Genomic DNA, 25,541 nt, shown 5'->3' with positions numbered 1-25,541 from the left:
TGCCTATCCCCCACCCTGTTCTCCTACAAGTCTCTCAACTGCCTTGAAGTGGCTTTTTTCCAATTTCCTATTTTCCTTTCTGCTGACGCCTCCGAGTTCACTGTGTTCTGCCAAACGGAAGCCAGTAAGTCTGAAAATAAAAGAGGAAACATATGTCACTGACTGCTTTTTCTTATAACTGCTTGTATTTATTTGTGATCACCACATTTATTAACAGTAAGAAACAAGTACCCGATGGTATCCTGTTACTCATGAATCCATTCCCTCTTCTATCGGGTACTTCATTGCATGCTCTCTTACACCTGTGGTAGGCACTGAGGTGCTTACCAAGCGGCGGCATGGAGTGTCATCGAACTCACTGCTTACCTAATAGCTGACACTATGTTACCAACTGAATGCGTTGATGATGAGGGTGATCTGGATTGAAATCCCCTCAGGCTCCCTGAAGCCTTTGTTCACAGCCAGAGCTGTGAACAAAGAAACATTGGAATGTTGGAGCTCCGGGCTTATATCAGCCATTATAAGCCCGGAGCACTCCATTGTTTTCAAAAGAGCTTCCAACGTTCCGATGTTCTAATTCGGATTATGGTTCTTTAGAATGTTCTGATTCTAATATAGAACTGGAGGTAAATCTTTTAATGATCACTGATGTGTCTTCATTTGTGCTACTAAACAGCAGAAGAGGGAGGTTTTGTAAAAATTCGAGCTATTGCCTTAACACAACTGTAACTGCTGCAGTCATGTTTCTCTGTCAATGTTAAGAAATTCCTAAAGGAAGCACCCGTCAGTCATGTTTTTGTGTCTCTTTTCCACATCTTGGCTCCGGAGATGAGAAATTGTTGATTAATTTGCTCTGCTGAAATGTTCACATTTGTATTACAAGCAAAGGTTGTATTATTCTGGTCTCAGTCTTCTAGTACCTATATCAGGGGTCTCCAACCTCTTTTGTAATAAGAGCTACTTGTGTTCAATGAAACTCCTTCCAAGCAAGCTGGTGGTAATATTAGAAATGTAGTAGTAACCAACTATACAAGGTTGCATTAGTGGCAACCGTATGTGCCCTTACTGGAAGTGAGCATCTCCACGATTCAGGCATGGCTGCCTGCAGTTTTGTAAAAATGTGGAATATCACTACACGGGTAATACCTAAAAGCCATAGCTGCAATGCTCTGACACCAAGATGATAACATTAGTAATAGTCTCCCCTACAGTGTTTGCTTTTTATCACTAAAATATCTGCTTAAAATATATTTTGAGAATTCAATTGTTTTTCGCCAAACATCAACTTATGAATTCTGACACAGTCTTCAAATTTGGTATACATATAATTCAAATATGCAAAAACATCTAATGTAGTTCACTGGGCTGTACACAGAGGAGATACTTAGAGGTAGCTGGAGAGCTACCAGTAACTCACAAGCTACTCCTTGGAGAAGCATGAATGATATGCTCTCTTTGTTCTACTATGTCACACCCAGTCTGTAGAGCTGTTTAGAAAATACTGTAAAAGGGTGCCTTGCATTTATATATTGAGGTTGCTTCAGTATTGTAAGGTGGGGACACCCTAGTTAAAAAATCTGAGAATAATACACAGATAATATCTCTGTTGTTACTAAACACTTTCAGACTTCGAATACTGTGTATGCAGGTTTTCTTTACAAAATATTCCAAATGAGGTCAGGCAATGAAGTGGAGTGGTGTGGCTCACTAGTTAGAGGCGGCAGACCCGGAAGCAGAGAACGGCCTGGGACCAGGGTTCAATTACCGACGCGGCAGGGTTGAGGACCAGGGTCAACGGACTCGATAATTCTCGCCTCGGTGCCTACTCTAACCAGGGATCACACTCGGCAACTCTGGGCATTAAGCTTGCCTCATCTCTACAACGGCCCCCCACAGACGCCGGGGATGCCTGGTTTCACCTTGGAGATACCCAGAAGGGAACATCTCACAGGGAAACCCAGGACGGGTTCCCCAGCGGTCTTCAGCGCCTGGACACCCCGAGATGGGGTAACAGTGCGCTTTACAAGTATCATCATTCCATATGAAGGAGAGGAGGTGGGAAGTAAGGGTGGAATGGATGTAGAAGCAGGTGGCTATGCATCTATGCTGGTGCTCTGCTTACTTCACTATAATATATAGAATACCTGGTTTATATGAAAGTCGAAATACCTGCCCCATTGTGGCTGCTATTGGGTTCATGACCTTTGACTAAAAGTAACCCAGGCTAAAGCAGACCCAGAGTATATGTAAAAGATAACCATTCATTGCTTGCTCCTACAGCATGAAGCATCATTATATAGCCTCATCCTTTTCAGCCTGACTGGGGACCAGTACTCGTTGTGCAGTCTTTTATATCTAAAGTTAAGTCTGGTTTCTCTCAAACATTTATCATGCGTACGAAAGAGGAAGGACCATTTGTAATCTGAGTATTCCATTGTCAGTCTTTCCTGCCAGTGCACATGTTTCATTTTCTATTGTCTTTTATGAAAGTAATTTCCCGTTTGTTTACAGCCTATCTGGTTATAAGGAGGCATGGGCTAGTTTGCAGAGTACCGTGACGTGGAACTTCGCGATGTGACCAAAACACTCTGCTGTGTGATGCGGAGCTCCGCTAGTGGTGGAGTGCATGATGTTGGAACATTTGAGCTGATGTTTAACGCCAGGTGTTTGTCCCATGCTGTAAAATCAGCGCATATGGCATCACACGCAGCACAATGGGGTGCTGTTTCTTCGTGCTACTCGAGTAGATGTTCTACTCAAGTGGCAGCGTCCTCAGCGCAAAGGGCGTTCTCAATTGAAGTGGTAGCAACCATCTGAATCGACAAAATCTGCCGAAAGGGGTGGTCTGGAGTAAGATATTCCTCTCTCTTGCTCGCCAAATTAATGAGCAACGAAAAAACTAAATACCGCGTCGGAACACCCAACGCTATGCAGTGGGAAAAACTCCATGAGCAGAGTGGAATATCATGCCCAGGCCTAATAATAAGGTATGGATAGATGACAGCGACAACAGATACGGGGGCTAACCTATTCTTAGCACAGTGTACCGATGGTCTATATTACCATTCCTGATAGCCTAGAAGGTGCTCTTTCATGTATTTCAAGTGAAGTGCCGTAAAGAATTTTAGTGCACAATCTTTTTTAATGTCCTCTATTCATTGCATACCTTTTGCTGACCACATCAGCTACAGGAATAAAGTTTATTAATTTGGAGAACAGGAATATACCATAATGCCCATCAAAGGGAATGAAACTGAAAACCGTTAAATTCTAACAGCCACTATTGAAACATTACTGCAATGGTAAGGCATGCATCCGCATCTGGATTGCACTTTTTATGCTAAAGAATTTCAAAACCTGTAAGTCCCCAAGTTTCCATATGTTTCAGCTTGGCCGATAAGAGAAGGTCTTGGTGCCTTGTCAAGAAACACATTCATTGAGAAAGTCATAAAGTTCAGTAATAGAATTCCATACTTGCCATTCGTACACCTCTAGATGGGAGTAGCTGCAAGCAATTAGGCAGGATTGAGGAATGGCTTTCGTTCACCCAGGTAGACTTTATGGAGATGTCAATTTCACCAAGAATAGAAAATGCTGCGATTACTCTCATCGGTAATATCATTACTCTGAATCCTTCTCCTGTCGTGATGAATCGCTCATTGAGGGCCCCGTGCCTCCAATCACACACCTACCCAGCTCACAAAAGGCCCTGCCCCCATACCTCCTGTTCTGTACCAAGCCCGAAGAACCAGAGTTGGACAGGCCAAATAGGGCGGGAGGGAGGGCCTGAGTCATCACAGCGAAAGAAGGACTCAGAGTAATATTACCAGCCCTGCTCATTTTTTCTGCCGGCTTCTGTAGGGCGGGACAGAGCTTTCGTACGTAGTAAATGAATTAATTTCACGAAATACTCTGATGTTGCAAAGATTGACATTCCCTGTCTGAACACTGCCTGACTGGTTCCATTAGTTGATGCCTGCTATTGACGAGCTTTTCATTTAGTGTGTCATTTCCACACTAAAAGGAATCTCTTTATGGCAAATACTTTTTACTACATCCACCATTTGCATTGGATCTAAGGAGGAGTATCTTGTTGAACACGCATTTAAGAAAACTTTATTATGTGGTCGCTTATCACTCTTGAAGTTTCATTGTCCTGATGATGACCCTCTAAATAACCTTGGGTTGAAACGCTGTAGACGCTTCCAACATGGCTTAAATTTCAGAGGACACTATTGTTTGATTGTGTACTGTGTTAATTGTTGTATGTATATTATCCTCTGCCATTTTGTGTGTCTTTTGATTTTTCAGATGTTATGTGCTGTTTTTTAGAGTGTAACTATTTGAGCACCCGTTTTTCATTAAAATTATTTATATTTTGTACATGGGTTTCTGTGATCTTCTGGGTATATTTGGCCTTCCTTTTCTGCTTTTGGTGTATTTCAATGGGTGTTTAGTTGTATATAGTGTGTAAATACAGCTTAAGAGCCCTTGTTTGGAAAAAAATTACCAGTAAGTAATCACAGCATTACCCCTTTGTCCCTCTCACCGTGATGACTCACTCATTGAGATGTACCAAACCAAACAGCAGCCAGGACAATTGCACAGAAATGCTACACAAGGCGACCCCAAAAGGCAAATCAACAGAGTCTCAGCAAGGAGCAGAAGAAACGAAGAGAGTCAGGACCCCACCAAAGAACAAAACGACCATCAACACCAGAAACAGGCAGACAGAAAAGGCAAGGAGCCAAAACCAGCCAATCGACGAGCAGATGGCAACCAAAACAGCACCAGCAGGCTCCAAGACAGGACCCACAGATGCCAAAGGAGCAAACAGGGGAACTGGAGAGGCTGCAACCCCAGAGACAATGAAAAAGGACCAGGAACCAGGCCCAGGAAAACCAAAAGACCCTCACAATGAGGATGCATGCCAGAAAAGCCCCGCTCGGAGAAAACCAACACCGGAGGCAGAGAAACACAAGGCCGAACTCCAAGCAGCGGAGCTCACCACGCCAGGACATGGCAGAAACCCCAGTACAGCCAGCACACTGAACAGGGCAGGGTAGAAGAAGCCCCAGGGGACCAACAGCCGGACAAAAATTTCAGAAGGAACCCACCATAAAGAACAGCCAGCAGACAACACAGAGGCAGCAACAAAGAGACTGGGACAGAAGTCACAAGGCTGGACCAGGACCCAGCAGGCACGATACCACAGCGAACACACAGAACCACAGAAGACAAGAACAAACGTGCAGGAGCAAAATGTCCATGAAAAACGCCCAGGTCGAAAAGGACATCAGGCCAACCACAAGGACCTCACTGGACAGGAAACCAAAACCGCTGCCCCGAAGCACTGCAACGGGGAAGGCAGAAGAACCACCCACACCAGTACTACCACCAGCACCAAGGGACAAGTAGGCAAGGCCCCGAGGAGGCAGCGCGGGCCCCAAAGAAGAGAGGAGGACTGACGGCAGCAGACCACCATCAACCAGATGAACCACATGACCCAAAGGCAAACACCCCCCAGGAGAAAACCAGCGCCAACGCAGAGGAACACCAAAGAAAACAGAAACCCAGAAGGCCACCAAACAGCGCGGCTCCCCCAAAAGGTAACTGAACACAGACCGAACCATCCAGCAGGGCACAACCAGAGAAAACGGCAGGCCAGGAAGGCAGAGGAGAATGTCACAGATACCCCAATATGAACTGTAGACACACCAATCAGGAATAAAACACAGCGAGGAAAAGACCGACAGGTCACAACCGACTGGCGAACCACCGGATCCAAATGCAAAAATGCCCAGAATAGAATGAGCAGCAGCCAACAGACCGGGCCACAAAGGAATAATCCAGCCGGAAAGCAACAATGGCACCCCACCAACCTGAGCACAGGGGAAGCCAAAGACAGACCACCGCCACACCAAAGGGGGAGAAACCCCACACCGGAGCATCCACCAGGATGACGCACAACAGCCTAATCAGACCCCGAAGTGCTGAACAAGGACCCTGGCCGGAGCACAGAAGCCCATGGAGACACCCACTTCTATACCACCCGGCAAGCCGAGAATAGCGGAAAAGCAGAAACACAGTCGAAGGGCAGACATGAAACACCACCCACCACAGGACCCAGGCATCCTAAGAAAGCTGCAAGCCAGCCACGACCGCGAGCAGAAAAAAGGAAGGCACCACCACACCAGGCTGTGATAACAGCGACAGCGCACAGGCCCCACAAAGCAGAGGAAGAGCTGCAAACCGCATAAACAGCAGCCACTGCACCAGGAAGGACAGCCCAGGAGCATGCACAAGCACTTGCCGACCAGCCAGGGTGACACAGGGCAAGAGAGGAAATGGACCGCGCAGCACAGTGGGACACTGGAGCCCACACTCCGGGATGAAGGTGAGGAAGGCACCAAAACAAGAGAGGGCGACAGCAAGGCACCCGGAACCACAACCAAGCCACAGCGGCCACCAGAGGACGAAGCCGCAAAAAGCAGGGAAGTCTGCACTCAGCCGAAGGGTAGTAGAAATAACCTAGGCCGATCGCAACACAATGCACAACAAAACCTCAGAAGGCCAGAAGACAGCAGGCAGGCAGAAAGCCGAAAACACCAACATGGGAAAGGGCGGCAGCAGGAAAAAGCTGCATAGGCAGGACACACAGCCCAACGTGACAGAGGTACAAAAGATCTCTTGACTGGGTGTTAGTGTTTGATTGGTTCAGATGCTCCGTCCATCACCACCCCCTTTTGTACCGCTTTGTTCGCCATAAGTTGGCAGGGTATGCTCAGACGTGAATCCCTTGCTCTCTTTGCCACTGGATTCAAGCAAGCCTGGCTGAAGACGGCTGAAATGCCAGAAACCGGTCCTAGGAAGCTTGAATCTGGTCCAGGGAAGGCATGGCTTGGCAGTTCGGGCTGGACTGTTCCCATGAGGCACAGTGTCAGACTGATTTGCATATGGCCATGCTTGAACTGGGGTGGCAGAGTGGGTTAAAGAACGGTGATGGATTAAACCCAGATCTCGACTGGGTGTGAGTGTTTGATTGGTTCAGATGCTCCGTCCATCACCACCCTTTTGTACCGCTTTGTTCGCCATAAGTTGGCAGGGTATGCTCAGACGTGAGTCCCTTGCTCACTTTGCCACTGGATTCAAGCAAGCCTGGCTGAAGACGGTTGAAATGCCAGAAACCGGTCCTAGGAAGCTTGAATCTGGTCCAGGGAAGGCATGGCTTGGCAGTTCGGGCTGGACTGTTCCCATGAGGCACAGGGTCAGACTGATTTGCATATGGCCATGCTTGAACTGGGGTGGCAGAGTGGGCTAAAGAACGGTGATGGATTAAACCCAGATCTGTGGACTGGGTGTGAGTGTTTGATTGGTTCAGATGCTCCGTCCATCACCACCCCCTTTTGTACCGCTTTGTTAGCCATAAGTTGGCAGGGTATGCTCAGACGTGAGTCCCTTGCTCACTTTGCCACTGGATTCAAGCAAGCCTGGCTGAAGACGGCTGAAATGCCAGAAACCGGTCCTAGGAAGCTTGAATCTGGTCCAGGGAAGGCATGGCTTGGCAGTTCGGGCTGGACTGTTCCCATGAGGCACAGGGTCAGACTGATTTGCATATGGCCATGCTTGAACTGGGGTGGCAGAGTGGGCTAAAGAACGGTGATGGATTAAACCCAGATCTGTTGACTGGGTGTGAGTGTTTGATTGGTTCAGATGCTCCGTCCATCACCACCCCCTTTTGTACCAACGTGACAGAGGGCACAACAGTGCACGAATACCCAGGCAGGAACCAAAGAGACAGAGGAAGTTGAAACCAAGACACTCACCAGCCCCAAGCCAAGGCAGCACGTCTGCCACAGAGACCTTAGAGAAGCAGTAGCGAAAATCAATAGCAATGCAGTCGTCAAACCAGCACACAAGCAACCAGACACACTGCCAGCCATCCAGAGGGAGGCACTGGGCTCCCACACTAGGAAAAGGAAAAGAGGAAAGTACAAGCTTGTAGCACAGGACACGGAACTGGGTGCAAAGCTGCCACACAGACCCCCACACACTGAGGCCCCAAAGGGAACGAGACAGGAGATTAGGCCGTCCAACAGGCCCATGAGACGCCAGGCCCACAACTCCAGGGACGAGGGCCCCCCACAAACCCCAGCAAAAACAACAGCCAGAGAGCAAGAAACCACAAAAGAAAGAAAAAACAGACAGCAGAGGAAGGAGCCAAAAAGGAGGAAAACCGAAGCACAAGCCTGCAGCCAAGCTACCAGAGGATTGAGCACAGACTAATTTTGGGTTTGCTTGTGCCGTACCCTGACTATAATTATGGTTTCTGCTTCACCAGGGCTCACACCCCAATCAACCAACAACCCAGTTTCTAACAGTAGGCCTTAAGGCATGTTTTACACTATCACTGAAAGAGATAGCACAAAAGGTGCTGCAGTACACTAATGACATTTAACTTACAGGCCCTAGGTACATTTTGCAAGCTATACTCTGAACTTGCAGGTAAAGTTAAATATACTTATTGGAAATATGGCAATTCAACCATGTTTAATGTGCTGAAACATGTTATCATCGGTTAGCAGGATTAAACTGCACAGATTTCAAACACCAGCAAAAATATAGGGTGCAGCAAAAGATGAAAAATTTGGAGAGCCATGCAGAAAAGACAGATTTCCACCAACCTCGGCCAGCATATCGGACTCAGCTTTTATGTCTGTGGCTTCTCTCTCTCTCTCATAGTGTCAGTGCAAGTTGATAAATGCCTAGAACAATATGCATGCTGCATGTAGTGCAGCAATCATGGAGTGTTGTGATGATGGTGTACGACATATGTGGTAGTCTCTGGAGAATGCATTAGAACTGGTGGTGTGCGTGATCTACTGCTTAGGTTTTAATGCATCTTGACAGTTTATTTTCAGTTGAAGTTTGTATAAATATAATAATGCTAGTTGCAAAGCAGCTCTTCAAGACTGCAGCATCTTTCTGCTACTGCCCGTTAATCCCAATTATTATTTATTTTTTTCCGGATTTTTATATAGTGCAAACACGACCCAAAGGATTTCAAGTATCAGAGCGCTTTACATGAGCACCAGTTACTTACACATTATTTATGTGGCCCCACCATCTTAATCCATGCTTGAACTGTGTACGACAACCTTTGAACAACTGCAGCAATTGTACTGGTCCCATCTACACAAGCACATACCTTGATTCAACTACTGTAACTCGCTGTTCCCTTGTATCCTGCTACTTTTGTAAGGTGTTCTGATGCCTTCGGGCCATGTCAGTTCTATTTAAAATTGCCCCAAAAAAGTTACAATTTTTTTTTTTTAAACACTGCTCATTATTCTGATGCATTCTGTATGCTCCGAGATTTTTAAATGAGCGCCAACACTCCATAAAAGCGAGCTGAAAACGATATTTATGTGGTGCAATACAAACAAAAGAAACACGTAAACGAGAATGGCTCCCGAGTCTGGGTAATGGCAGATTAAAGCTTGCAGTGGGACAGACGTGCACAGTCCCAGTTATTCTAGTTTTCTTTCTTTCCTTTAACACACACACACACAGCAAGCTCCCGGGCACCAACAAGCAAGTACAACGGCAGCGTGTCGCTCAACAAAACAACTCGCTCACAAAGGAAATCTGATCTTCTTTCTTTTGCTGAATGGTGTTGCATAAAGAATGTCACTTCGCCTTTAAGGCGCGAGGACCCGCAGCCTTAAACGTGCCATTGGACGAGAACACAAGAGAAGAACGCTGGGATTGGTGCCTGTCGCGGTGATGTCACGCGACTGGGCTACTGGGCACAAGAAGGATCGTAGAGCGGTTAGGAAAATGAATTTAGAGAACTGTCTGTCCTCGGAAATCCATCTCACTGCGCTGGGACCACAGTTATATTTTTGTAACTTGGGTCAACTCCCTCAGACAAATGGAGATGGGAGGGAAGAGTCGAGGCCGGGCCAGAGCACATTGTGTCTCACCCGTGCCATCTTGGTACAGCCTGTCTGGCCCCGCCCACGCCCCTGTCCTATATATTTCGGCTCCAGCCGCTCCACCCTCACAACCAGTCAAGCTGAGCTTAGTTTTGTGGCAGTGGAGTATACTCCCAGCATCTCCTTTACAAATGGGCCCTGTTGCCTAGCGTTTGCTCTCCCGAGCCGAGTGCCAACTGAAGTCGCTGCTGCACGGTGCCAAGAAGAAACACACAACATCTGGCCTTAAGGTGAGGATGACGTCACGCGGTAGCTTGGTCGGCAGTTCACGTACTTGTTGAGTGGTGTTCATGTAGATTGCATATCATAGTGTTCAAGCATTTTAACAAGGTGTGTTAAGCCTCCTTGTTTGGCATGCCGGATTGTTGCATGCATGGAAGGGATATATCCATCCCACGCAGTTGTTGCTGTAGTCCATTGATAATCCCGTAGATGGTTTTATACCTTGTATTTCACCTCCTTTTTTAAAAAAATTCGCGTTTCCGCACTAAAGCGACTGTTTTATTCTTGTCGTATATCACCGAAATAAAGACCTCCCACCTGCTCAAGTAACCCTGGCGAGAGGGGGGAAGGGCCGCGCATGGTTCATTATCTACACGTGGCTTTTAACAACTGAACTGTCAACACCTTTTGTCACGTGACTCAGTCAAGCTGCAGGCACCAAATGGCGAAGGCAGGAACATGTCAGTGGCATTTTCAAAATGTGTTTGAAAATCCAATTTAACCATAAGTTATGATTTTTCTTTCCATTTATAAAGACACCCAAACATAAGCTGGTACCTGCCCCCGTTTAGAAATTACTGTTGATTAAATGGAATATGGTTACTCCAATGCTATGGGAGCAGCTGTCCTTGCAGTAGTGAAAAAACTAATTTGAGATTGTCACTAACTACCAGGTTATTTTAAAGTGGTGCCAGTCTTGGTGAATGGCATCTCTGCTAGTTAGTGGATGGCTTAGTTGGTGTTTGTAGCTGCAGTGGTCTTTGGTCGTAATGTAGTTGCTATGCCTGTTGTGGACAGAGGGTGCTCGTTGTGACCCTGTTCAGTGCTGAAGTATGTGTTTGTGGTAATGGCTGTTCATGCTAGTACGAGTCTTTTTAGTGACTCTCCACCAAGATGGTGCAGGCACAGGTAGTTGACAGCTGTTGATGTATTCGAAGCTTCTTGTGGGTACCATGGTGGTGATTCACCATCATGCTCGTGTAGTTAGCTGTTGGTTATAGTCGAAGGTTTTCATAGTCTCCGTGCTGGTGGTGATTGAGTTATGCCAGTCTTAATTATATTCAGTGGCATGAGTTCCTTTGGTGGGTGGGAGTACTTTGTGCCACTTGCCTATAATCATCGGTTCTACATCCGTGGCCATGAACTGCTTATCTTCTTTACTTGTTTATCTAACACTTGAGCTGTCGGCACAGAAGAGGGGCGAACCCCGCGTTCTAGGAGTTGTTAAAGGGGCCATGTACCGAGTGATGTCAATGGATCTGAAAACCCTGCAGATCCATCAAACAAAGGAAACTTCTGGAAGCCATGCTGTGTATTTTTTTTTTATTTTTTTTTTATTATTTCTGTAAGAAGTAGATTTAGTTGTTTCTCTGCTTGGTCCCCTTTTAATAATATCGGGGGCAGAGCACCATTCATTGCTTCGATGATGAGCAAACCTAGATGGCGGTAAAGAAGATGGTTTATCAGACCCTCGAGAAAGGAGGAGGTGCCCCCGCCCTCCTCGAGAGCTGGTTCGGACTGGTTTGCAACCGGTACCGCTGTTGCTAAGAGGCGTCTGTCAAATGCAGGGTAAAACGAGTGTTGAGAAAATATTTCAATATCTGCGTTTGTTAACGGGATTATATTTGCCGACACATGGCTGGGCTTTGAGGTGTAAACAGCTAGGCAATGATAGATGGAAATGTGTGTTGCGCGTGCTGCATTACAAAAGCCATGGATTTTGATGGCTGATCTGTCGTGTGTGGGTTTTTTATTTTTTGTGGTTTTTATTTTCCCACCCTCACGTAACGGAGTGCAGACGCTGCACAAGCTGCTTCAGTTTATCGCTTCACCTCCGTTGTTGTACACAATCTCTTCTAGTATGTTCATGGCTTCTAACAGCCACCCGCGGAAAAGGCTATTCTGTGTGTGTGTGTGTGTGTGTGTGTGTGTGTGTGTGTTTTTTTCCCCCCAAGTTTAACTTTTACGTTTTCTTATTTCTTAAAGGGATGTCAATCGAGTTATTTATTTTTTGCTGCATTTTTAATCAACTTGCCTGTCAGCAGTGGAATTTGTTGCAGTGTGTGTATAATTACCCCGTAGTTTTTTTTTCCACCATGGAGCATAGGCACTAAATGCACCATTTTAACTGGTATTGCCTAAAAGAAGAAAACAAGGAATGCATTTTGACAACTAGATTTGTGAGATCTCTCTAATTTGAAATTATTGGTTCTACAAACATGGATCACACTGCCTTAAACCAGACTCTACTCAATCTCTCGTGGTGGCAGCAAATCCGATTCCACTGAGCCATTCTTCTAGAAACTTCTGAACGATTTACCTGTATTTAGCATGATTTGCCATTTGTGTAGTGCAGTGTACTGCACATGCCACTTTTTGTCGCAGTGTACTTATCCCATGGCCACTTAAGTGGTGGAGCTGGTTGAGGAAGCCCTACAGTTTTGTCTAATATAATATTTTTGTCTTGGATACATAGAGATTACTCACCCCGAGACATCTTTTGCGCCATTTCTAACTTCAGACTCATCATGGCATGGTGACTCCAGCTAAATGCGTCAGTGCAGATAATGTGCGTACATGGGTAGTTGGTCTCCGTGAGTGTCTGAAACTCCTATATCTGAGATGTCCACTTTGCGTGCACAAGTCATCTTTCATTCAAGATTCTGATGACGTGCAATATATGTAAGTGGAGATAGTACTCTATGATTAACACTGGCCAGTCCCTGCCAGAGGCACTTAATCTTCTTGCTCCTCATTTACAGATTCCACACTCTTGTAAGTGGCCGAAAACACACACCGATGTGGTACAGTCCAATATGCCTTGCCTATTCATAGCAAGATATGTTGAGCACCCTTGCGCGATTAGGTGTTCACAAGGAGCTGTAACAATTCCCACTTGTACACTGAAGGAATGGATTGTCTTCTCCATTGTTGTGACTAGAGACCTTTTGTGATTATAATAGCGACCACTGTGCCTTACCCAGGCCGGGTCGCCCCCACGCTCCTCCTGCTGCTGCTGCCAGTTTCTGCCGCCCACTTCCTGTTTGTGCAATTGTCCGCCGCTGAGCCGCCCGCACTAGTCTTCCCGCTTTTCCCGCCGCTGCCTCCCTGCAGCCCGCCATCCGATTGGGCACCCCGCTCCCGCCACCCAGCGGACCCTCCCTCTCGGCTCCCTTCTTATGACTCCTCCTCGCACGCGCGCCAAAGGCAAACCCGTCTGCTTGGATCGCGCCCAGTGCCAGCACCCCTGGCCCCCGCAGAGGCCATCCTATCCGCCGGACCTACGACGCCGCAGCACTCAACGCTGGCCGAACCCCCGGATGCTACCGAGCCACCCCGCACCCACGGACCCTTCTGCTGCCGATCCTGCAACTTCTCCTGCATCCGGACCTGCACCGCACCCGCCAAGACGATCACCAGCAGTAACCACCTGAAGTGCATCCTGCTCAACACCCGCTCCATCCACAGACACACCGTGGAACTCTGGAACCTCCTCGACACCGCATCTCCAGAATGTCGCCTTCCTGACAGAAACCTGGATGAACGCCTCCTCAGCGCCCGACATAGCCATCTCCATTCCGGACGGATACAAGATCACCCGGAAGGACCGCGTCAAGAACACGATCCGCATCACGACCAACTCCGACACCCTCACGGCGGCCGAACATCTTCACTTCCAGATCTACACCGACCCCAAGACCACCCTCATCTACAGACCCCCAGGACCCCGCACACAATTCAGCGAAGACCTCGCTGACTTCATCAGCCCGCACGCCCTCCCCTCCACCGACTACATCCTCCTCTGGGACCTCTACTTCCACCTGGAGAACAACAACGACCGCAACACCACCACCCTGCTGGACCACCTCGCCAACCTCAGACTCAAGCAACTGGTCAACACCCCCACCCACTACGCCGGCCATACGCTTGATCCAGTCTTCTCATCCAGCAAGCACATCACCTTCAGCCACGCCACAGGACTTCACTGGACCGACCACAGCTGCGTCCACTTCAGCTTCAAAAGAACCACGACCCACTACCACCCGCAACAGGTTCCCCACAGGAGCTGGAGCAAGATAACCGCCAAACAGCTCACCACCTCCCTCAGTCAGAACCCACCCGCCAGCACAACGGACCCACCGAAGCAGCACACAACCTCACGAAGTGGCTGACCGACTGCGCCGACTACCTCGCGCCATTAAAGAACCCTACCAGCAGACCCAGAAGCAAGAAAGCCTCCTGGTTCACCGACTAACTCAAGGACTCCAAGAAAAACTGCCGCACCCTCAAGAGCCTGGCTCCTCGACCAGACCACAGACAACATGACCGCCCTCAAACAAGCCACCCGCAAGCACCACAAGCTTATCCGCACTACCAAGAAGAAATCACTGAAGGAACGACTGGACAACAACGCCCACAACAGCAAGGAACTCTTCAGCATCGTCAAGGAGTTCTCCAACCCCAGCACCGGCAACAACAACCTCACTCACAAGACCTCTCCAACTCTCTCTCCTCGTTCTTCCACCGCAAGATCGCCGACATCCACAACAGCTTCGGCGCACCATCGATGCACCCAACCACCGATCCAATGACCTCCACTCCTGGACCACGGTGACCACCGAAGACACAGCCCGCACAATGAACACCATCCACTCCGGATCTCCTACCGACCCCCTGCCCCCACCACGTCTTCAACAATGCCGACTCCATCATCGCACCCCAACTACGGGACATCGTCAACGCCTCCTTCAACACCGCCACCTTCCCGGAGAGCTGAAAGCACGCCGAGCTCAGCGCCCTACTGAAGAAACCAACAGGAGACCCCACCGGCCTCAAGAACTTTCGCCCCATATTACTCCTCCCCTTCCCTGCCAAAGTCATCGAGAAGACCGTCAACAGACAGCTTGCAGCCTTCCTCGAGACAAACGGATCCCTCGACCCCCTCGCAGTCTGGTTTTCGAGCCAACCACAGCACCGAGACCGCCCTCATCGCAGCCACCAACATCAGAACCCTGCTCGACAACGGGGAAACAGCGGCCCTCATCCTCCTGGACCTCTCTGCAGCGTTCGACACAGTCGGCCACCGCACCCTAATCCAACGCCTCAGCAACATCGGCATTCAAGAGAAGGCACTGGAGTGGATCATCTCATTCCTCACCGGAAGAACACAGAGTCCGCCTCCCCCCGTTTCGATCCGAGGCCACCAAAGTCATCTGCGGTGTCCCGCAAGGATCATCACTCAGCCCCACCCTCTTCAACATCTACATGAGACCTCTTGCAGACATCGCACGCCAGCACAACCTCAACATCATCTCCTACGCTGACGACACCCAACTGATCCTCTCCCTCACCAGAGACCCCGCCACCGCCAGAACGAATCTACACGAAGGGATAAAAGACTTCGCCGAATGGATGAAGAACAGCCGCCTGAAACTGAACTCAGACAAGACGGAAGACCTCGTCCTGGGTCCATCGCCCTCCGCCTGGGACGACTCCTGGTGGCCCCCCGCCCTGGGCGCCACCCCCAAGCCAACAGACCACGCACGCAACCTGGGCTTCGTCCTGGACTCCTCCCTCTCGATGACCAGACAAGTCAACGCAGTCTCCTCATCATGCTTCAACACCCTACGCTTGCTCCGCAAGATCTTCCGATGGATCCCGACCGAAACCAGGACGACGGTCACCCAAGCACTCGTCACCAGCCGACTGGATTACGGAAACACCCTCTACGCCGGAACCACAGCCAAGCTACAGAATAGACTCAACGCATCCAGAACACCTCCGCCCGACTCATCCTGAACATCCCCCGACGCAGCCACATCTCCGGCCACCTGAAGGACCTGCACTGGCTCCCCGTCAGCGAGAGGATCACGTTCAGGCTCCTCACCCACGCGCACAAATCTCTCCACGACCTGGGCCCCAAGTACCTCAACGACCGCCTGACCTTCTACATGCCCACCCGCCAGCTACGATCAACAAGCCTCGCCGCCGTACCGTGCATCCGAAGAGCCCATGCTGGTGGCAGATCCTTCTCCTACCTGGCGGCCAAGATAGGGAACTCTCTCCCCATCCATCTTCGGCTGACCCAGGACCATCTCGCCTTCAGGAGACAACTCAACTCAACTCAAGACCTGGCTGTTCGAGCAATAGCAGCCCTCTTCCCCCAAGCGCCTTGAGACCCTGCCGGGTGAGTAGCGCGCTATACACGTATTATGATTGATTGATTGATTACACTTACAATGTAAGAGCTAAGACTGAAGCTCATAACAACAATGTGGTGCTACCGACTCCAAGACCTTGTGTCCTTTATTCCCCAGCTCTGTTTTGTGCCAATATCTTGAAACACACAATTTGTTGTGTTGAGGGGGGGGGGTGTAAACAACAAAGCAGGGAGACACCAAGGATGGTAAATATTTGCAGTTCACTTATTAAAGCCAGGCTACTTGTAACCTTGTAGCCATACATTATTCTCTGTGCCTGTCAAATGGCAGAGTTTTCTTAAATGTTACCTAAAATGGACATTAAATGCAAACCTCCTAAACAAGCACTGGCAATACAAATGCCCCTAGCTTGCCTATAATACTGCTGCCCCATAGTTGTGTGGTTATTCCATGTATCCCGAATTGCGAGCAACCAGAATGCTTAGCCTATGTCTCTACAACATCGTGGGGGGGGGGGGTTATTAAACAATGAATGCATCCATGGTATGCTGTGGGCGGTAGTATGGATCTCAACAGGCTTTTATCTGTAGTCCGATGCTAAAACTTGACGCCTAATTACAATTGCACGTCTTCTACTTGGCTTAAACACCTGCATACATATGTTTGTTGTATCCCTGTCAAGATAACCCCTGGGATCCCAATCTAAAGGAATGTGGTTGTTCAGTGTGGACCTTTAACTCCAATCTGTTATTCTGAGAACTCAAGAGAAAATAACTGTTCAGACACTAACTGAACTTGAGGGTGGCTAATTGCAGAGTGTGGTCTGGCCAAACTAAACCTATTGTGTCAGATTAGTGGAAAAGCCAAATTAAATTGCCCTAAAGCCTTTTTGCAAACCACACACCGTGCTCGGTCAAATTCTTTGCATTGATTTTGCCTTAATTAATGCTAAAGACACAGATGGCATCGGTCATCAGCCACCAGGAGTAGTTCTGTGTTTGCAACTGGTAGTTGGAACTGGATTGGATCCGTTTTTAGTTTAAAACGAATAAAGGCTAGAAATGCTGTACATATCCACATTAAAATATCTACAGTGGCTCAAAGTTTAGTGTGTAGCATAAATAAACCAATGTTTGCTGTTTGAGTGGGGTTGGAAGACACTTCATACATTAATATTTAAAGCTATTTTTAATTTGGTATGGGGTATAATAAAGAAGATGGATGTGAAGGATTAGTAATCTCCTTATTGCCAGAGGGTAGGTTTGTAGAGTAATTGCCAAGCGTGGAGAGGAAACTAGTGTGTGTTCCATTCATTACCAAGGAATTTAAGTACCCTGAGTTTAATGTTGCTCATGGCGGATTGGGTTTAACTACTAGATTGTTCAGAGCCAAGCCTGCCGAGATGTTAGTGTGTAAGGATTTCATTTAAGTAAAGCAGTTGGGTTGGTCCTTTTTTATAGCTTTACAGGTACATACATGGTCGTTTTTGCCTGACTGTATCCAACCTCATGATAGGGTTGTGATCTAGTTTGCTTAGGGATGTTGCATACCTTTTCCGGTGGTGAGTGAGACTGGCTTAAACTGTTGCAGTAGCCTAACTTGCTATGTGCTTGTGCAGGTGGTAGTGTTTTGGCAGTACTTAATGGGGTGGGAGGGTGGATTATGCTAGCTGTCTAGTATCCGGTACGTGGGAGCAGTGGCTGTTATGCTTCTGGGGCAATGTTGATGGACTGGATAAAAGCTGGAAAGGATTTTGGGCATCAAATAAATTATAAGAGATGCAGCCTAGTGACGGACAGAGGGCTTGACTGAAACCAGTGGGACACCATCCAGCTAGGAAGTTAGTGATCAGAGGGGATTTCGAAGCAAATAAATATTCATATGAAAGGTAGAACCAAGGTGATGCATTGCAGGTGATACGAAGTGTGTGAATGGCTTTCTAAAGAGCTAAAGGGAGGAAGAGGGTAGACTACATTAGTAGGGCTAGCTGAAGTTGTATACTTGACCGGTTTACAGTGCTTCGAAGCTCGATTGTTGGCCAAATGGGTTATGGGGAACTAGAAGGAGAGGTCGAATTTTGCAGAGCTGATGAAGCTGGGAAATTAACCGGATCTAAAAGACTAGTTGGAAATGGGACAAGAGACATAATTCAAGATGAGGGTGTCGAGGGTTTGTCACGCTATGGCCTGAAAGGGTCAGTATAATACACTGGGATGCGGTTGGGGCTACCAGGTAATGGCACCGACGCCTGGTTGGTTCGCACCCTCCTCACAGTTAATGCAGCCTCTACGGAGTTCACTCCACCTGGGATGGCTGCACGCTTGAACCTGTCTGACTGCTGTTCTGCCTGAGCGTGCCTGCTGCGTGGTCGCGCTGTTGTAAGCGTGAGCTGGCAGCGTGCCATGCGCCACGTTCAGCACCCAGGCTCGCAGCGTGGTGACCTCATTCCGCCCCACGCTCGGCGGGTCCACGTCGCCATGCAGTCGAGCTGTGGCAGTATTTCTTACCACCCACGCTCTTTGCTAATCCCTAGAGTTAATTAAACTTTCCACATCATCAACTCTTAAAGTCGAGTCACTCCTGTAACTGCCTATTGCGCAGATACGCTTGAATAATTTGTGTTACTGGGTCAGATGCCACACCCAGTGTTCTCTTCACGTTAGACGGTTAATCATCACAGTGCCACTCTATATTCGAACATCCGGATTTCACCCTATGACCTGAGCTCCGGTGTGGGGGTGTTTTTTTGTTTGTTTTTTTTCTGTCGCAGCACGCATTAGTTGCTCTACTTTGTGGGCAACTCGGTTATGGGGAGCCAAATGTCCCATCATGGCGGGTTTATCCACACACAGGTCGGAGTGGGCCTTTGGCCCATGTCATTTTAAGTGAAGAGGCGGAGTCTGGTAGCTTGAAATGTGGGTTTATTTCAATAGTAGATGCACCTACGACCGGGAGCATCCAGCAGCTCTGCATCCCGAGTACAACCGATTAACGGTACTGGGATGCAAACAGCTGCTGCTCAGCCGCGAGCAAACACTAAAATACATACTACATCGTCTCCAGAGGATGAGGCGGGTCGAGTGTCACGTATGCTGTCAGCTCAACTCAACTGCTGAGTCAACTATGAAATGGTAAACCCCATGTTAACTGACCCTAAATGGCCGCTCTATAATTCTGGTTTTCACGGCTGTCGGTATATGTGAGCCCAACTTTGGCCCACGAGGGCTATTACAGATTTGTGTCTATGCACAATGTATTTGATTATGATTCATGTACTTTACCTGACTGGTGTTTACCATCGAATGTAATGGTAATGTTCTATGAGCACTCTGGAACTCACCGGCATGAAGGGTTCCAGTTGCTGCGGGACTCTAATGCTTGTGGAAGCGTTCCAGTGGGCTTCTCATTTTATACAATAATAAACTTTATTCTTGGTTTCCTGGTAATTCTTACACATATTGGCGACAGGTTGTTGAGAGGAGCTCGCCACTGCCGGTCTACGTTAGTTGTGTGTTGAAGTGGTCTCCTAGAGCCTGATCCGAGTACTGTTCTGCGGGGAGGCTTCCTTCAGACTTTTTCAAACTTTTCACAAAATGTAAACCTGTTAAAGGAAAAATGTAGTTCAAGGACTATGCCTGAAAGTACCTTTATTATTTTTCTGCGAACCTGAACGAAGAGTATTGCAACTGGTTATTGTAGTATAGAAGTCCGGAAACGCAGGGTTCTTTGAAGTGATTTATTTCAGATGAAAGACAGCTTGACATCCACAGGAAGGAGCTCAGGCAGGAACAACCCATCTCTAGCTCACCAACCGAGAACCCTCTAGTCCCTCTAACATTCTACATGACACCCTATAATTCTACCCATGACATGATATAGAATACCATAGTTATTCCATGCCAGTCTCGCTCTTTGCTGTAGCTAGGGAAATGGTGGCCTATCCCAACTGGTTAGTGCCTTTATAGAGTTAATAAAAAGACTTGCATTTTTGTGCAAGCTTTTCCATGTACTTACTAGTGTGCCAAAATAAATTGTGCCATTTTCAGTTGTCTGTGTAGCAGGTGCTCTGCTCGCTACGCGGTCTCCTAGATTTAAGTTCTTTATATGCCCCTTCTTGAGGCCACATAAGGGGGGCTGGTAACATTTGTGGTTCCACTCGAGGACTTGGGCTGTATCGGATGATGACATCTGACTTCCAACTCCATCAAAACTGGATGGGTTTAGTGGCGAAGTCCATTAACCCTCAATCCTCCCAAAAGAGAAGAGTTCGCTTATACTCTTCCAAAGAGAATAACCCATCTTTTGCACCAAAATGTAACTTTTCACCAAGTACTCTGGAAATTATAAAGTGCAATCTGTTTCACGTGAGCAGACCAATTTTGGTTTTCGTAGTAGACTTGTAACCACATCTGTTGGTCACCAGTAGGGTTGGTTCGCTTGTGACAAGTAGGCATCTTATGCCGTGTGTTAGGCACAATTTCAAGTACAGTGAGTAACCGATTACATGAGCTATTGAAAAACTAGCTGGGGACTAGGTAGGCAGAAAAGCGAGCTCCTGAATGGGGCCCACAGCTCTCTTGCAGGTCCTATATTAAGGCTTAAGGCAGCAGCATGAGCGGTCCTTGACTGAGGATGGAAGATATTGTGTGAAGGAGTATTTATAGGCCCACGCCAGGTGTTTATCTGAATGCACAGTCCAGGTGTCGGTTCACTGAGCCATGACTTGGCAACCTTCTGTAGTGGAGTGCATTTTCCCAGCAGCTGCACACTTAGCCCAAAATAAATGGAAAGAATGCCTCAAGCTTGGACCCTTGCTGGCCTCCAGTATCCTCTGTGCCAAAATAGAACATGACTGCCCACGACCATGCTTCTTACATAAGGCGTGAGAAATTCTATTTCTGACCTTTTAACTCCCATACCCCCTTTTCAGCCAATATGCTAACTTTCTAATGTGAGGTTTAAAGAAACCGGACCCCCTCAGAAGCACTTAGCATAGTTTTTTCCACCCCCCACCCCAATGACTTGCTCTTCCCGAGCCGGTTGGCAGTAAGAAATGCTGGTTTGGGTGGTCTGAGGGTGTAAGCTGAAATTCCCATTTGGGCACAGTGTTATATTCAGGGGAGAATTCATTATTAAACTTATGACTTAACATGACATTTATTTTTATTTTTCAGAAACATCTTAGTAACTTTTAAGAACAGCAAGCAAAATGGCATCTATCCCATCCAGCGGCTCGCTCGTTGCAACCCACGACTACTACAGAAGTGAGTCTTCTGCATGCTCCATCGTGGGGGTTGGGGGGGTTGCGGGGGGGGTGTCAGAAGGCACAGAACAGTCCTTGGTGCATTCAGACATTAATGTGGATTTACTTTAGTGTGACCTTTTCCGTAAACTTATAGTTGTTTCAAACGCACTTGGGTAGGACTGCTGGGAAAGTGGGTGGCGGAGGGAGGTATGTTCATGCCTGGTCCTTTCTTTAAATGCCATTGGTGCAGGGTGGACCTCGCATGTTGGGTATATGCCTTGCCTGCCACGCATTCTTTTCTGCAGCACTACTGCACTATCAAAGCCACAGATGTCTGTAAATTCCCTTCCTCCCCTCCACCAATTGCTTCCATAACCTCACTCCGCAACTTTTGTCGACCTACTCCTCACTTGGGTACATTCTTTTTGCTTTATTGTGGTTTTTTTTTTCTTTCTTTGTCTATAGGACGTCTGGGCTCTACTTCCAGTAACAGCTCCTGTGGTAGTGTTGAGTACTCTGGGGAAGTTATCCCTCACCACCCAGGTAAGGACTGCTTCACGTTAGCATCTAACCCTACTTAAGAGGTTTTTTTTTGGGGAGGGGGGGCAGGGGGCAATGTATCTTTCAATCCCATTGCCAACCAAACCTCAGCTGACTTTGCCTGGCGATTTGCAGAAATACTGGAGTCCGTCCTAGTTTAATTTCGTATGGAAACTCAACTTGTGTGTGTATACGTCTAGGGTATGGGAATATAAAGATAATATATTTGCTTTTCTAATGCATATGGGATGTATCCCGATTCCTAAAATATTAAAGGGGCTATTATGCAGAATTTTAACTATAATAGTCTCCTCTAGTTCCTTATTTTAAAAAAAATGTTTTGCCTTCTGCTGAGCTGATTTCCACTTCTTTCGATTGTGTTCTACATTGCAGGTCTCCCCAAAGCGGATCCTGGTCACTGGTGGGCTAGCTTCTTCTTCGGAAAACCAACCCATCCGGCCATGACAACTGTGTCGGAGACCCCAGAGAAGTAAGTTGGACTGGAGCATCATTTGTTTTACTTTTGGTGAGGATCAGAGGGTGCCCAAGAAGGGCTGTGACTTCCACCTTCCCAGTGGAGTGGTAATAACTTACCAGTAGTTAGAGGACCCACTAATGTGGAGTTTCAAATTCAAGACCTCTTTAAAATGCGAGGACACTGAAAATATGTATAGTGAAGGCAATTAGTTCAAATAACATTCTCATTCACCTTGGTTCATGGTTTGTGTTCCTATTCACAGATTCGGGGGGGATGGCAAGCATGCGCTATATAAAGACTTGTTCATATAGCCTAGTACAAACCTAGCTGTAAAGCAACAGCACTAGTGCTGTTGCGGTAACTTGCCATTCGCTAGGGTTCTAGGCAAGTCCACCACATACATAGAAAATAAGTTACGTTGCCCACTATGATGGCATTGGCATATGACCAGAAGGGGTAATGGGCAGTCTGCTTTTCTTTTCCCTCCACTTGAGTTTTGGGAGTGTTATGTCTGCTGGGTGTGAAGGAGATGGATCTGTTATGTAGTGAACCTCTGTTTAAGGGGATAATGATTACCATAATATGCTGACTTCATTTAACCGATTACGTAAATGCACATTTCACTGACCTGTTGTAGTTGTTCTATTCGTTCCCCAGAAAAGGGAGAGATGTTTTTGGGTAGAATGTTAAACAACTTGAGCGGTAGGCACCTCCCTGGTAGAGTGTGGAAAGACAGCGCTTTGAGTTTTGGCCTAGACTTCTTATAAGACAGAAGCCACTTTATATGTTGGGTGCCCAAATTAATTAGCTGGAAGGATGATTACCAGACATCTGCCTTTTGCCACTTTTCTCAGCAGTTTGGATATAAGGCCACTTCCGGTCTTATGATTCACCCTATGTTTAAAACACAAGCTGATTTTTGAAGAATCCTGCCGCTGCTGCACATATGCAGTGTAGAAATGGGACCCACTTACAGAAGCAGATTTTTGCTTTCGTTCCTTGAAAAAGTTATAGTCCGTAAGTTAGCAGTACTCAGTTTGTTCTTGTCCCGGGGTGAAGTTTATCACAATCATTTTCTTCAAGAACATGAAGCTAATGAAATGGGGTGAATTTAACCATTTTAGTGCCCTTCTTACTTTTCGCCTTTGTATCAAGATTTTAGCCTCTTGTGTCCAGCTCTCTAATTCTAGCTGCTCTCACTGCTTTGAGGTCCCAGTTTACAGGCAGTTTGCTTTGAGGTCCCAGTTTACAGGCAGTTCCCAGAGTGGTGGGAGTGTGTGCACAGTATGCATTTGGGGTCTGGAGTGTTTTATCAATATGACCCTTTGTGTTCCTTCTTTGTAATTTCATCTAGAGTAACCCCTCTTTCTTTCCTTTCAGTTCAGGAACATTCCGGGTGACCAATGGCGTGATCACGTGTGGTCTGGCTCAAGAGGTGATGAGGAAGCGCCACGCCAGTGAGCCCAGTAAACCATCTGGGCCCCCGGCGTGAACAGGCCCCGGCGTATGTCCCCGCCGGTGCCTGGTTGCCTGCTTCCAAGAAGAACGCTAGGAGACAGCGCCCATTGTCCATTCCCTCCCCTTCTTCCCTTCACCCCCCCTCCCCTACCCCCGCCCCAAACCCCTCCCTTTTTGTCTTATTTTCATGGCTGCTGACATGTAGAAGTAGTTTTTATCATGATGAAAATCCCCACCGTTATTTGTTTTTTACCATTTTAAATAACTTGAACATGTTATATTTTTTTTCTACTCTGGCCTGTGTGGCCTTGTGCTTTATACTTGTTGAAAACTAATAAAAATGTAAGCAGCCACATTTTTGCAGTGTGTGATGTTCCACGTGCCGCCCACCAGTAGGCATGAGCTGGTCTGATGGTCTACAGTCAATTGCATACGAAGATGGCCATATTGGCTGACCACTACCCCGTGCTCTGACTCAATATTGTGTCTGATGTTCCACGTGCCCCCACCAGTATGCATGAGCTGATCTGATGGTCTACAGCCTATTTTTTACGAAGATGGCCATATTGGCAGACCACTACCACATCCTCTGACTCCATATTGTGATTGACATCAGTGTATAGCTTTTCCTGAGTGAGTCAAGCGCACCCTTCCCCCTCCCCATGCTACACTTATGTATAAAAGCACTGTGGACCCTGTTTTTAATATACACGCCCAACTTATGTAAAAGTTGACGGCCCACAAATCTCTGAATAAACATCCCCTTACAATAAAAACTGGACTGATCCAACTTTGCCCATAGTATTTTCTGCATTGATCAACAACCTCCAACAGTTTAACTGCCCATGGACTACTTACTATTTAAGTCTCATCCCAGGTGGATCTGTCTCTGGTATAGCCACTCGCTAATTAAAACCTATAGTGACCTCCTTAAAATGAAATACAAGGAGCCTGGTTTTTGGACAAATGAGAAAGTGGCAGCCGAATTCCACTCCAAAATGTGTATGGGCACTGTCAAAACATAACCTCTATACCTGTGGCATATCTAAGGAGCCTTTTGCTCATCAAGGGTACCATAGAATAAGTAACTAATTCCAGAAAATTAAGAGCATTAATACTGTGATGCACACTCCCGATTAATGCAGTTTTGACGTCTTCATTGCCAATGACCTGGATAATTAACTTTTTAAGTAAAAGGTGAGCAATTTTTCTCTGTTGCTCGCACCAACTACAACTCAACAAAAACCAATGAAGTGCAAAGGCTACCCTCTGCCCAGGAAGACTTCAACACTACGAAAATGTTTTTGTCCACAAGCTGATCCATGTTTGGGTCACATTAAGGACAGGGTTTCAAAAGATGTGCGGTCATCTCAGCCACAAACACTCCAGAGTAACTGAGTCTTTCTGCAAATTCAAAACTGCTTATGTGCAATGTCTTT

General features: G+C 47.3%; 1 protein-coding gene across 1 annotated transcript; it reads left to right on the top strand.

The window, feature by feature from the left end:
- The first annotated feature begins 9,924 nt into the window (after positions 1-9,924).
- PPDPF (pancreatic progenitor cell differentiation and proliferation factor) lies at positions 9,925-24,455 on the top strand. Its single transcript, XM_086932806.1, has 5 exons — positions 9,925-10,228; positions 21,556-21,645; positions 22,092-22,169; positions 22,560-22,656; positions 24,025-24,455. Exons 2-5 carry the CDS (start codon positions 21,591-21,593, stop codon positions 24,134-24,136), a joined length of 342 nt encoding a protein of 113 aa, XP_086788932.1. The 5' UTR covers positions 9,925-10,228; positions 21,556-21,590; the 3' UTR covers positions 24,137-24,455.
- The last annotated feature ends 1,086 nt before the right edge of the window (positions 24,456-25,541 follow it).

The sequence above is a fragment of the Lissotriton vulgaris genome, chromosome 7 (assembly GCF_964263255.1).
Source record: "Lissotriton vulgaris chromosome 7, aLisVul1.2, whole genome shotgun sequence".
Classification (NCBI taxonomy): Eukaryota; Metazoa; Chordata; class Amphibia; order Caudata; family Salamandridae; genus Lissotriton; species Lissotriton vulgaris.
This window is presented reverse-complemented; position numbering and strand designations above follow the sequence as displayed.

Bases quoted from the DNA above. Each gene is read 5' to 3' on its own strand.
- PPDPF (XM_086932806.1), top strand. From the start codon at position 21,591: ATGGCATCTATCCCATCCAGCGGCTCGCTCGTTGCAACCCACGACTAC. The intron at 22,170-22,559 runs GTAAGGACTGCT...TCTACATTGCAG, and splicing joins AGTTATCCCTCACCACCCAG to GTCTCCCCAAAGCGGATCCT. The intron at 22,657-24,024 runs GTAAGTTGGACT...CTTTCCTTTCAG, and splicing joins GTGTCGGAGACCCCAGAGAA to TTCAGGAACATTCCGGGTGA.